General features: G+C 36.1%; 1 protein-coding gene across 1 annotated transcript; it reads right to left on the bottom strand.

Annotated features, from left to right (window-relative positions):
- Positions 1-1,748: 1,748 nt before the first annotated feature.
- LOC107864363 (uncharacterized protein At5g41620) lies at positions 1,749-8,173 on the bottom strand. The gene is made up of 3 exons (XM_016710723.2): positions 7,496-8,173; positions 4,974-5,099; positions 1,749-3,709 (listed from the first exon to the last, which is right to left on the bottom strand). The coding sequence occupies exons 1-3, from the start codon at positions 7,898-7,900 to the stop codon at positions 2,192-2,194; spliced, it is 2,049 nt and encodes a 682-aa protein (XP_016566209.2). The 5' UTR covers positions 7,901-8,173; the 3' UTR covers positions 1,749-2,191.
- Positions 8,174-10,312: the final 2,139 nt, after the last annotated feature.

Below are 10,312 nucleotides of genomic sequence, written 5' to 3'. Positions count from 1 at the left end.
TTTCTATGCAACATAAAAATGCCCCTTTCAATAAGATATCCTATCTAGATTTGTCTTCAAGAAAGTTAAAAAAGTTCATATTTAGTCAACTCCACTAGCTAGTTATTAAGATTTCATAATCTTTCTCCAACTAAGAGCAAGCATAATAGAGTAATTAATTGAAGCAAAAACATAGGAGGGCATAATATTAAAATCCATGTGATTATAAATTTATAATCGTCCAATCAAAAAGCATAATAATAATAATGATGTTATATCTTTCACTTGTCAATATATTTGACTTAAGTAAAAAAATAGTTTCTTGCCTCTTGAGTAAGGCCCAAATATATTGAAGGAGAACTTATGGACTTATTTGATAAAAGTAACATTGATAGAGAAACCCAATTTATCAAAGGACATAAATGGCCACTCGGTTGAAATTAATTCTAATAAAATGGCCATGAAATTCTAGCCATTTAATTTGGTGGCTTGTTTTGTACGGTTTTTATATATATTCTATACATATATTCTATACAGTTTTTATATATATAAATATTTTATACAAAATTATATAGTTTCAAAACACAATTTATACAATAACTGTACAATTTTTTTTACATATTTTATACAATAATTATATACTTTTTTTACACTTTCTATACATTTTTTTATATATATTTTATACATATACATATTTGATAGAACTATATAATTTCTATTCATGTATCTTATATAGATACATATTCTACGTAACCATTATACTGATTTTATATAATTATATTTAATTATTATTTTTAAACAACAAAAAAAAAGTAAAATATTTTTCAGTTAAAAAATTTATGGGAAAAAAAAACTGAAATATTTCAGAAAAGGGCTGAAGACCCAAGTTGAAAACTGTATCAGTATTGTATATAGATTGTATCAATATGATAGATAAGCTGTATCTGTACTACATAAGCTAAAATGACCCAAATTAAGAAATGGCTATAATGTGAAAACAAAATAGCCGACCGGCTATTTTTTGGCAAAATGCCAAATTTGGACTATTTGTTTTAAAGATGGCCATGTGGTGTCTTTTTCCCAAATATTTAAGATAACAAGTTGGACTAAAAACTATAAGGGGACGTTTGATTGGGAACAAGTTATCCCAAGATTAGCTATTCAGAAATTAGTTATTCGACAACTTATCCCATCACTAAGGTGTAAGGTATACATGGTCTAAAAGATTCATTAATTGCAAAAGAAATAAAAAGAGAATCATTTAACAAAGTTCGTGCTTTTTGAATTTAAACCTTCTTTACAATGGTGGTATCTAGGCCAACTTATGCAAGGTCACCTCGACTATTTCACTAGGTACTTGCCACCTCCGTGGTGTCCAAACCGACTTAGGTACACCTCGACTATGTGCCACCTCGACTATTTCACTAGGTAGGTGCCACCTCCGGGGTGACCAAACTGACTTAGGTACACCTCGACTATTTCACTAGGTACGTGCCACCTCCTTGGTGTCCAAACCGACTTCGGTACACCTTGACTATTTCACTAGGTACCTGCCACCTCTGACGGTGGTGTCCAAACCGACTTAGGTACACCTCGACTATGTGCCACCTCCCACCCATAACAGTACCAGAATTTGTTTGATTATGAAGTGGCCCCTATTATACTCTATGCAAAGCAGTTGTAGCCTTAAATATGAGAAAACACTAGTATCAATTATATATATGGGCACCCCCACCAGAACAGGAATCCTATGTAATTTAGAAGCAAGCTTCTCGTGTAACTGTACCTGCATTAATGTTGTGAAAGCTGAATGAAAAATTAAAGATACAAAAATCATCCAACTAGTCAAAAGACTGCCTGGACCAGAAGCATTCAACATATGTTCAAAGGCCCATAGTAGCAATACCTTTTTCTGAGAAAATGTACATGATGCGCAGCTAATGTAACAGGATTCTTTACTAACCACTTCCAAGACTCGAACGTAGTGCTGACGGATCTTCTACTGCAGCTGAACTTGCCATCCATCCGAAATTACAAAATGATCCGATGGGACTCGGAAACTAATATCATGATTCATATCGTTGTGCTGTAAAGCAAGAAGGATGGTCCATGTCATCTCGTGGCTATTTAGAACGGATCAAAATAACATAGCACCAACCCTCATAACATGCAATATGATGTGCCCCAAGCTACCAGACATTCAAACTTTGAACTAGAAAGGAATCTTGGTGCCTTTCAATCTTGAACGTGAACGTTGACCTCTTGTTCTTGCTTCCATTAGTTTGGCCTTTAAAGTGTTCTCCTTTAAATCTGGTGGCAATTTAGTTGATGACTCGGATATGTTCTCATGCGAGGGAAGCTTCTCTGTCCATTGTCTGACCGGACTAGCTTGAGCCCTCCTGACAGAAGTACCATAAGAAGCTAACTCGTAATCATTTTCAGGTGCCATGTTTCCACTTTCTGACAATAAATAATGGCTTCTAAGTAATTCATCAATCATATAATTTGAGTTGACTCCAGGAGTTCCATCGGCTTTATTCTTTTTCCCAGAACTACCTTCTTCTGTTACTTCACATATCTCGAACTTGTTCGAAGTGCTTATTTCAACTTGGTTCTTTTCACTAGTTTCTCCCAGATCCCTATTGTCAAGCTCATTCCTGCTTTCAATTGGTAATGCAGCTTGGGCCATCTGTTCTTCAAACTTCACCTGCAAATTGGACACGCTGCTACCCTTGGACCTTTCGTGTAATGCAGGTTTCCTCAAAATGTAATTAGGCCTCATTGTTTCTTCAGCACTCTTTTCTTTGGCACCATTCTCGCGGGATCTCAAGTCAGCAGCACTTGGTTTTTCCAACTCAAAACAATGTGAATCACTGCTAACAGAATCTTCTTCATCACCCTCATCTTGCGGGGCACTTCCAGCAATGTTAAGCGGGATGGAATCTAGAGAACCTCTTCGGTAGGTGGGATCCCCTAAGTTGACATTATTCCTGATACTGGTTTGTTTAGTTTTAAGGAATGTCTCTATTTCAGACCTGAATTTTTCTACGATTGAGCCTTTATCACCTTGACCATATTGAGGTTCCATTTTTGTCTGCATCCGTTCATCAATCCATGCTTCAGAAATGTGCAGAATTAGTTGATCGCTATTAGTCCTTTCAGTCCAATCCTTGTCGGATTTCTGTCTAACAGAATGCAACTCCTGGTCATAATGTCTTATTCCCCAAGCAAACTCATCACAAAGGTTTTCCAGAAGTTGTCGAGACTTTTTCTCCTTGTCCCACTCTTTCGAAGCGTTAGCAAGAGACGTTTTCACCTCATACAGCTCCCTAGCCAGTCTCCGATGCAAGCTCTCTGAGCGTTTTCTTAGCTTTCTTTCGTCTTCCAGTTCATCTCTGACCGACTGAATAGCAGCACTAATTCGATCTTGCTCCTTACTTTTCCTTACCACTTTATCCTCCGTTATCTGCTTCATCAATTCATCTATTTCATGTCTATCCACTTGCTGATCTCGCACCAACTCCTTGATCCGCGCGCGAGCATGGTCTAGTTCTTTCTTTAATGCTTTCACGAGTGACATGTTGGACGCATGCTGCTCTTCCAGGCCCCATATTCTATTCAGTACTTTTAGTAGTTCCGTAGATGTTTTGAGGCTGTAGCTCGTCTCTCCAATTCTCCCTTTCAAGTCTATAGAACTAGTTGGTGTAACTGCAGGGTTGTAAGGTGCAATCTGAAAGAACAAAACATCGGAAGCTTTAGATGAATTATTAGGACAGAACTAACAAACTATTAGCTCTTTTTTACAAGGAAGAATTAAACAAATCTTACCTTTAAAGCAGTTAGTTGTTGCATAATTCATTCGTTGTAGTTGCGAGACATCATATACTAATCTAAAAGGTGCAGAATAATTTTAAGGTTCATCTTTTTCGCGGAAAAGATTGTCTTTGAGTTCCTTTTCTTTTACATTAACCTAGAAGCACGGATCACAATAGTTCCATCAGAGATGCAGAAACTTGGGGCACAGCTACACAAACTATGTACCGTAAAGGTGGCCACATAAAAATCTTGCTATAGGAATTTGAACCATTGGCCTCGTGCATTGAACCTTGGGAAACGAAGAACTACATTTCATCGAGCCTTGGGAAAACGAAGAACTACATTGCATCGAGCCTTGGGAAAACGAAGAACTACATTTAAAATGATACCGTTCCTTAAGGTCTTCCTAAATGGTCAGTGAAAAAATGGACCAGACATTTTGGCAGTATCAAAAAAGGGCAGCCGGTGCACTAAAGCTTCCGCTCCAGGGAAGAGCCAAACCATTAGAACAAATATTCAGATGAAAGTGCTGCAAGTGAAGCAAATGGGATGAATATCCCGCTTCAATTGCATTCTTCACTAATTAGTTTGCAGTTATCAATTACATTTGTCCGTCCATAACTAGGAAGGAAACAGACAAAGAAGAAAACTAAGGAAAAAACTGAGAATGTTGGTCAACAGAAAGCTGAAGATTGCTCTATAGTTACAGATAGGAATACTTAGGGAAACCAATGTTCTACATTACTACTCACTTCCTAGCGGCTAGAACCATGAGAAAAAAAAATACTGTCTGCAAAATTTATAAATTGATCTGATCAAGATGTTCACGGTGATAGATTAGGGACTGTAATGATGAACAAGAGCATTAGCATGAAACTATAGGCATTGAGACAAATAAAGTCATTCATGTTAGCATTACAACTGAAAATCTTAAGAAGAAATCAAGTAGGTTAAAGCTTATAGGATATTTCTTCTATGGCTGCATAGAGTCAACTAACGTCTACAAAATTACTAGGCTCTGAGGATACTCTAAGGCAAAGAGTATAAGATACTAGTACCAAAGTTACTTCAAGAAATATTTTCCATCAGCTCCAAAATTTCGTAACAAACTGTTGCATCTTAATGAGTTAAGCACTACCATTGTGGATGTCATCAATGCAAATTAGACACTCTCTTACCTCCATCGAACTGCCATAGCTTGCAGGAGATACAGGTTGGATAGCATGATTGGTCCTTTCAATTGCTCGATGATGTTGCATCAGCGACGCAGCAACATGCCTCCTCAAACTGCCCGCACTTCCTGGCTGGCATAAAAATACACAAAGGTTCACAGTGAATGCTGAGCAATTTCAAAACTTAGCTAGCTCAACTTGTACTTTAATTTAGAAAAGAGATGAGAACTGTAACAGCAAAGTATAGAACAAAAACAGGCACCTTAACGCCAAACTAATTTAGGGTGGCTATACGAATACAAAATAGATTATGTCTCAGCCCAAGTTCGAAGCAGCACAACATTCAAAAGCATGAAAGTGAACTCAAACAACGCAATGATTAAACGTGTTTCTGGCACTTGCTGGAGACCCTGCTGGTGGAAAAAACACTTGCCATCGGTGCCCTTACAAGTTTAATGCACTGAAATTCTCCAAGGAATCAAAGTTACAAATTAATACAAACCAAGCGGTATCTCTTGCAGAATAAAGATACTCAAATTATTTAGATAATTCTGGGAGTATTGAGTAAATAAAGAATCTAAAGGAAGATTGTTATAAACCAAATGGGAGAGCCCAACCCAAAAGACTAGACTAATAGGTGGGAGAACCCATTTGGCTTATAATCCCCTTAGCATTTCTCTATTTTTTCCAATGTGGGACAATTGGTTCATAACAATCGTCTCCGCTTGAGAACCAACGACCTCGTTGGTCACGGTTGAGCCCAATTGGTCACGGATGGCACCCCTCTTAGGTCCAGGCCACCACTCCGAGTCGTGGCTCCACGCGTGGATCGATCCTCGTTGGTCACGGCCGGCACCCCTCTTGGGTCCAAGCCACCACTACGAGTCACAGCCCAACACGCGGCTCCCCATACATGGATCGATCTTCGTTGGTCACGGCTGGCACCCCCCTCTTGGGTCCAGGCCACCACTCCGAGTCGTGGTTCCACGCGTGGATCGATCCTCGTTGGTCACGGCTGGCACCCCTCTTGGGTCCATCCACCAACTACGAGTCACGGCCCAACGCGCGGCTCCCCATACATGGATCGATCCTCGCTGGTCACGGCTGGCACCCCTCTTGGGTTCAGGCCACCACTCCGAGTCACGGCCCAACGCGTGGGACTCTCAATTTAAGCACCAATGTTATAAACCAAACGGGAGAGCGCAACCTAAAAGACTAGTCTAATAGTTGGGAGAACCCATTTGGCTTATAATCCCCTTAGCATTTCTCTATTTTTTCCAATGTGGGACAATTGGTTCATAACAAAGATGAAGGATGGTAAACGATGAAATCTTGTGGATCAAATTGAGATCGAATAAGAACAAAAGAGCAGCAGGGGCAGAGAAACAGAATGGGACAGCAGAAACCAGCAACTCGAACAACATCAGCCAGCTCAAACATTCCAACTTTACCACAAACAATCAAGAAAAATTAATCAAAAGGATCCGCGAAATGATATATGATTAGCCAAATTACCAAGTTGTGCCACTATTAAACAAAAAGGGTTTTGGTCATTCACAGAGCTACTAAAAAAAGATTGAGACTTGTGATAAACCAGCAACTCCAACAGCATCAGTTATCCAAAAAACCTCTAAAGTCACCTCAAAAATTCCAACTTTACCACAAACAATCAAGAAAACTTAATCAAAAGGATCCATGAAATGACACAAATTTAGCTAAACTACCTAAGTTTTGCCGCAATCAAACAAAAGGGTTCTGACAATTCACAGAGCTATTAAGAAAAGGAGAGAATTAGGATGAACAAGCAACTCCAACATCAGTCAGCTCAGAAGTAACCTCAAAAAAAATCAAGAAAATTTAATCCAGAGGAACCACCAAATAGCACAAATTAGCTAAACTACCAAGCTCTGCCACTATTAAACAAAAGAGAAATCGCCATTCACAGAGTAATCAAAAAAGACAATTATGATGAACTAGTAACTCCAACAACATCAGCTAACCAAAAACAGTCAGAGCTCTAAACTGAACCTCAAACATTCCAACTTTATCACAAACAACAAGAAAATTTTGTCAAAAGTTACCAACTTCTGCCTTTACTAAACAAAAGGGCTATGGCCTTTCACAGAACTACTAAAAAAGATAGAGATTGTTAGGAACTAGCAACTCCAACAACATCAGTTAGCCAAAGAACCCTCTAATGTCACCTCAAACATTCCAACTTTACCACAAATCAAGAAATTTTGGTCAAAAAGGATTACTACCAAGTTCTGCCACTATTAAACAAAGGGTTTTAGCCATTCACAGAACTACTAAAATAACATAGAGAATTGTGATGAACTAGCAACTACAACAACATCAGCTAACCAAAACAGTCAGAGCTCCACTAAACCTCAAAGATTCCAACTTTACCACAAACAACCAAGAAATTTTAGTCAAAACAACACAACCAAACTCTACCACTATTAAACAAAAGGGTTTTGGCCATTCAAAGAACTATTAAAGAAAGATACAGTACTATGATGAATTACCAAGTCAGGTGAACTTGGTGAAGGATCAGGATGCTCAAGGTGGTGTCTATGGTGGTGATAAGGCTGAATACGGCGGATTCTTGAAGGAGGAACATGACTACCCTGGTGGTGATGATGCATTTCAGAGAAAGGTATGTTGTAGTGATGAAGCTCCCAAAGAATTGCAGCAAGTTTTCTAGCAGAAACACAAGGATTCTCAAAAGGGGTTTCACCAATATCACTTTCTTGAACAACAACAACACTTTCTTGATTATTACTATTATTATGATAATTATACTGTTGGAGCCTCAAAAAAGGTATTACTGGTGTAGTGTGTCCACCTCTTTTCCCTATTTTCTTCAACTTTTCCACTAAATTTTCTTGCTTTTCTGCTGTCCCTTGTCCACTTTTTGCACCCCTTTTCATCTCTCTCTCTCTCTATGTACACACACTAGCTACTACTAGAATATTATTTCTTTATTTTTTTTCCTCTCAACAACCCATTATCTATCATTGAGTTAAACTCACTGTAGTAACTGCTACATCTACTGCTACTTGTTGTATTGTATGTACATCAGTACACAGTTTTTTCTTGAGTGTTGAATGGAGATTCTCTGCAATTTTTGTGTGTTGTTTTTCAACATCCATGGCCAAAAAAACATATAATAGTAAAAGACATTAATGGGGGAACTCTATGTTGTGTAGACACATAGGCCTTTAATTTTCTTGACTAATTTGTCAACTACTACAACTCATTTTACACCTTTGGGTAAACCAATTCTTGTGACATAATTTTACAGTTGGAAAAAAGAAAATATGCATTCACCATTTACTTTTTGCAATCTTTACATAAATATGACCACACCAACTTATAACATTAACTTTAAATTTTGGCAGTGCACTCAAAATATGAACAAATAAATACTCCAATTCTATGTGGCAAAGTACGTATTATACACGTAAAACGGCGTGCAGCTTTTGTATAATTAAAGGGTCTATTTATACACCGACAAAGTTAAAGGTCATACTTATAATGTGTTTTTTTTATTAGGTGTCACCATATGAGTAGATTAGTAATCCATGTCAGAGCAAGTGAGGTATACGCGTGTAGTTGCAAAATTAGAATGTCTTTTTGTTCGGATTTTGTATAGTTAAAGGGTTTACTTGTGCACTATCAAAGTTTAAGTTTAATGTTATAATTTAATGTCGAGTTTAGGATCATATTTATGTATTATGCCATTATATAACAATATACTCAATATACTCATTATAATCTTCTAAGTAGTAGAATTTAGAGAAGATGGTAGAGATTGAGAAACTATTTTCAAAAAATCTTTCTACAAATCAAAGTAGTTATAAAAAAGAAAATTTGATAGTAAAAAGAATACTCCTATATACTATTGGAATATTGTTGTATTTGTTCATCAGTTGATTCACATATTTCATGTCACTATATATTCGTCTGTTGCATACATAGCTTCAGTCAATCTTGATTTCAGCCGTCTCAACATTCGTCTGTTGCATACATAGCTTCAGTCAATCTTGATTTCAGCCGTCTCAACATGTTGATTGACTCTCAAATTTAGAAAATTCGTATGTAGGAGTATTATTTTATTTAAATTTTTAGTCTATATCTCTAATATCTTGTACCCAGTATATCCTACCTTATATAATAATGTATCACTTTACTATTTTATACCTTATTTGGAATTTTACTCTTTTTATTAGATGATTTGAAGTCGATTTAGTAATGAATTTTAATTAGGTTTATTTTGTGTCGTCACCTGTATAAATAGACATTATACTCAATTGTAATCGTTCATTATTCATTCAATACAATTATTCATTCGAGTTATTCAGTTCAGTGATTCATTCGAAATTCGAATTGAATTCATTCAAGTTTTATTCAGTCACTCATTCATTCAATTAACTCAATTAATTCAAGAAACTTAATTCAATTTAGTATATTGAATTCGAGTTCAATTATCATTCAATTTTTTCGCAATCTCATTCAAACTTCTTTCAATTTTAACATATATATAATAGCTAATAAGAAAAATAATATACTCACAAAAGGAATATAACAAAAATAGTGCGATAGCTAAAATACAATAACTTATTTTTACTATTAGAAAGGGAGAAATGCAACCTGAATTTACTGCTCTATTATTAGGGAGTTCCAAATTTTTGTTGTTATAGCAAACTAAGCATGTTTAAATTAAACCTTCTGTCTGAAATTATAATTTAACTTCAATCGTGTATTTAATGATGTAAAACATGTTCACTCAAACTCAGTGATTGAAACAAGTAAATAAATGTAAAACATGTATCTTTTATAGTATATGTTTTTATTATCACTAATTATAATTAAATATTTTGTATCCTAACTTCAATTTATAACTCTTACTATTAAAGTTTCAAAAATGATTGACCATTGTAGATCAATGAAAAGGAAAATGCTAGCGTCGAATAATGAAAGGTAGAATGATAATTTTTTTTGCGATCAGTGTCGTAACGATATTCAAATTCACGTATTTTTTTTGCGATCAGTGTCGTAACGATATTCAAATTCACGTATTGTATGACTCAATTTTTTAAGGGTGATGCTTTCACCATTCAACTGAAAAATTTCTATTTTCAAGAAATCGAAGTCAAATCCGAACCATCCAAGCACGATCCATGTTAGATCCTATATTATGGTAATTATTAGAAAGTGCATGCATGTTAGTTAAGTAACGACTATTATAAAAAACTTACTAATATTTGTGTCAATGAAAGATCAAATTCAGTCATGTCATCATAAATAAAAAGTAAAAAAAAAACTATGTTATGAATGTG

This window comes from Capsicum annuum, chromosome 1 (assembly GCF_002878395.1).
Source record: "Capsicum annuum cultivar UCD-10X-F1 chromosome 1, UCD10Xv1.1, whole genome shotgun sequence".
NCBI classification, from domain to species: domain Eukaryota; kingdom Viridiplantae; phylum Streptophyta; class Magnoliopsida; order Solanales; family Solanaceae; genus Capsicum; species Capsicum annuum.
The sequence above is the reverse complement of the archived record's forward strand: the minus strand, read 5'-3'. Positions and strand labels throughout refer to the sequence as shown.

Excerpts from the sequence above, each read along its gene's own strand:
- LOC107864363 (XM_016710723.2), bottom strand. The coding sequence starts at position 7,900 with ATGAAAAGGGGTGCAAAAAGTGGACAAGGGACAGCAGAAAAGCAAGAA. Across the intron at positions 5,100-7,495 it reads CACCAAGTTCACCTGACTTG|CCAGGAAGTGCGGGCAGTTT; the intron begins GTAATTCATCAT and ends TTTTTATGCCAG. Across the intron at positions 3,710-4,973 it reads GCTATGGCAGTTCGATGGAG|ATTGCACCTTACAACCCTGC; the intron begins GTAAGAGAGTGT and ends TTGTTCTTTCAG.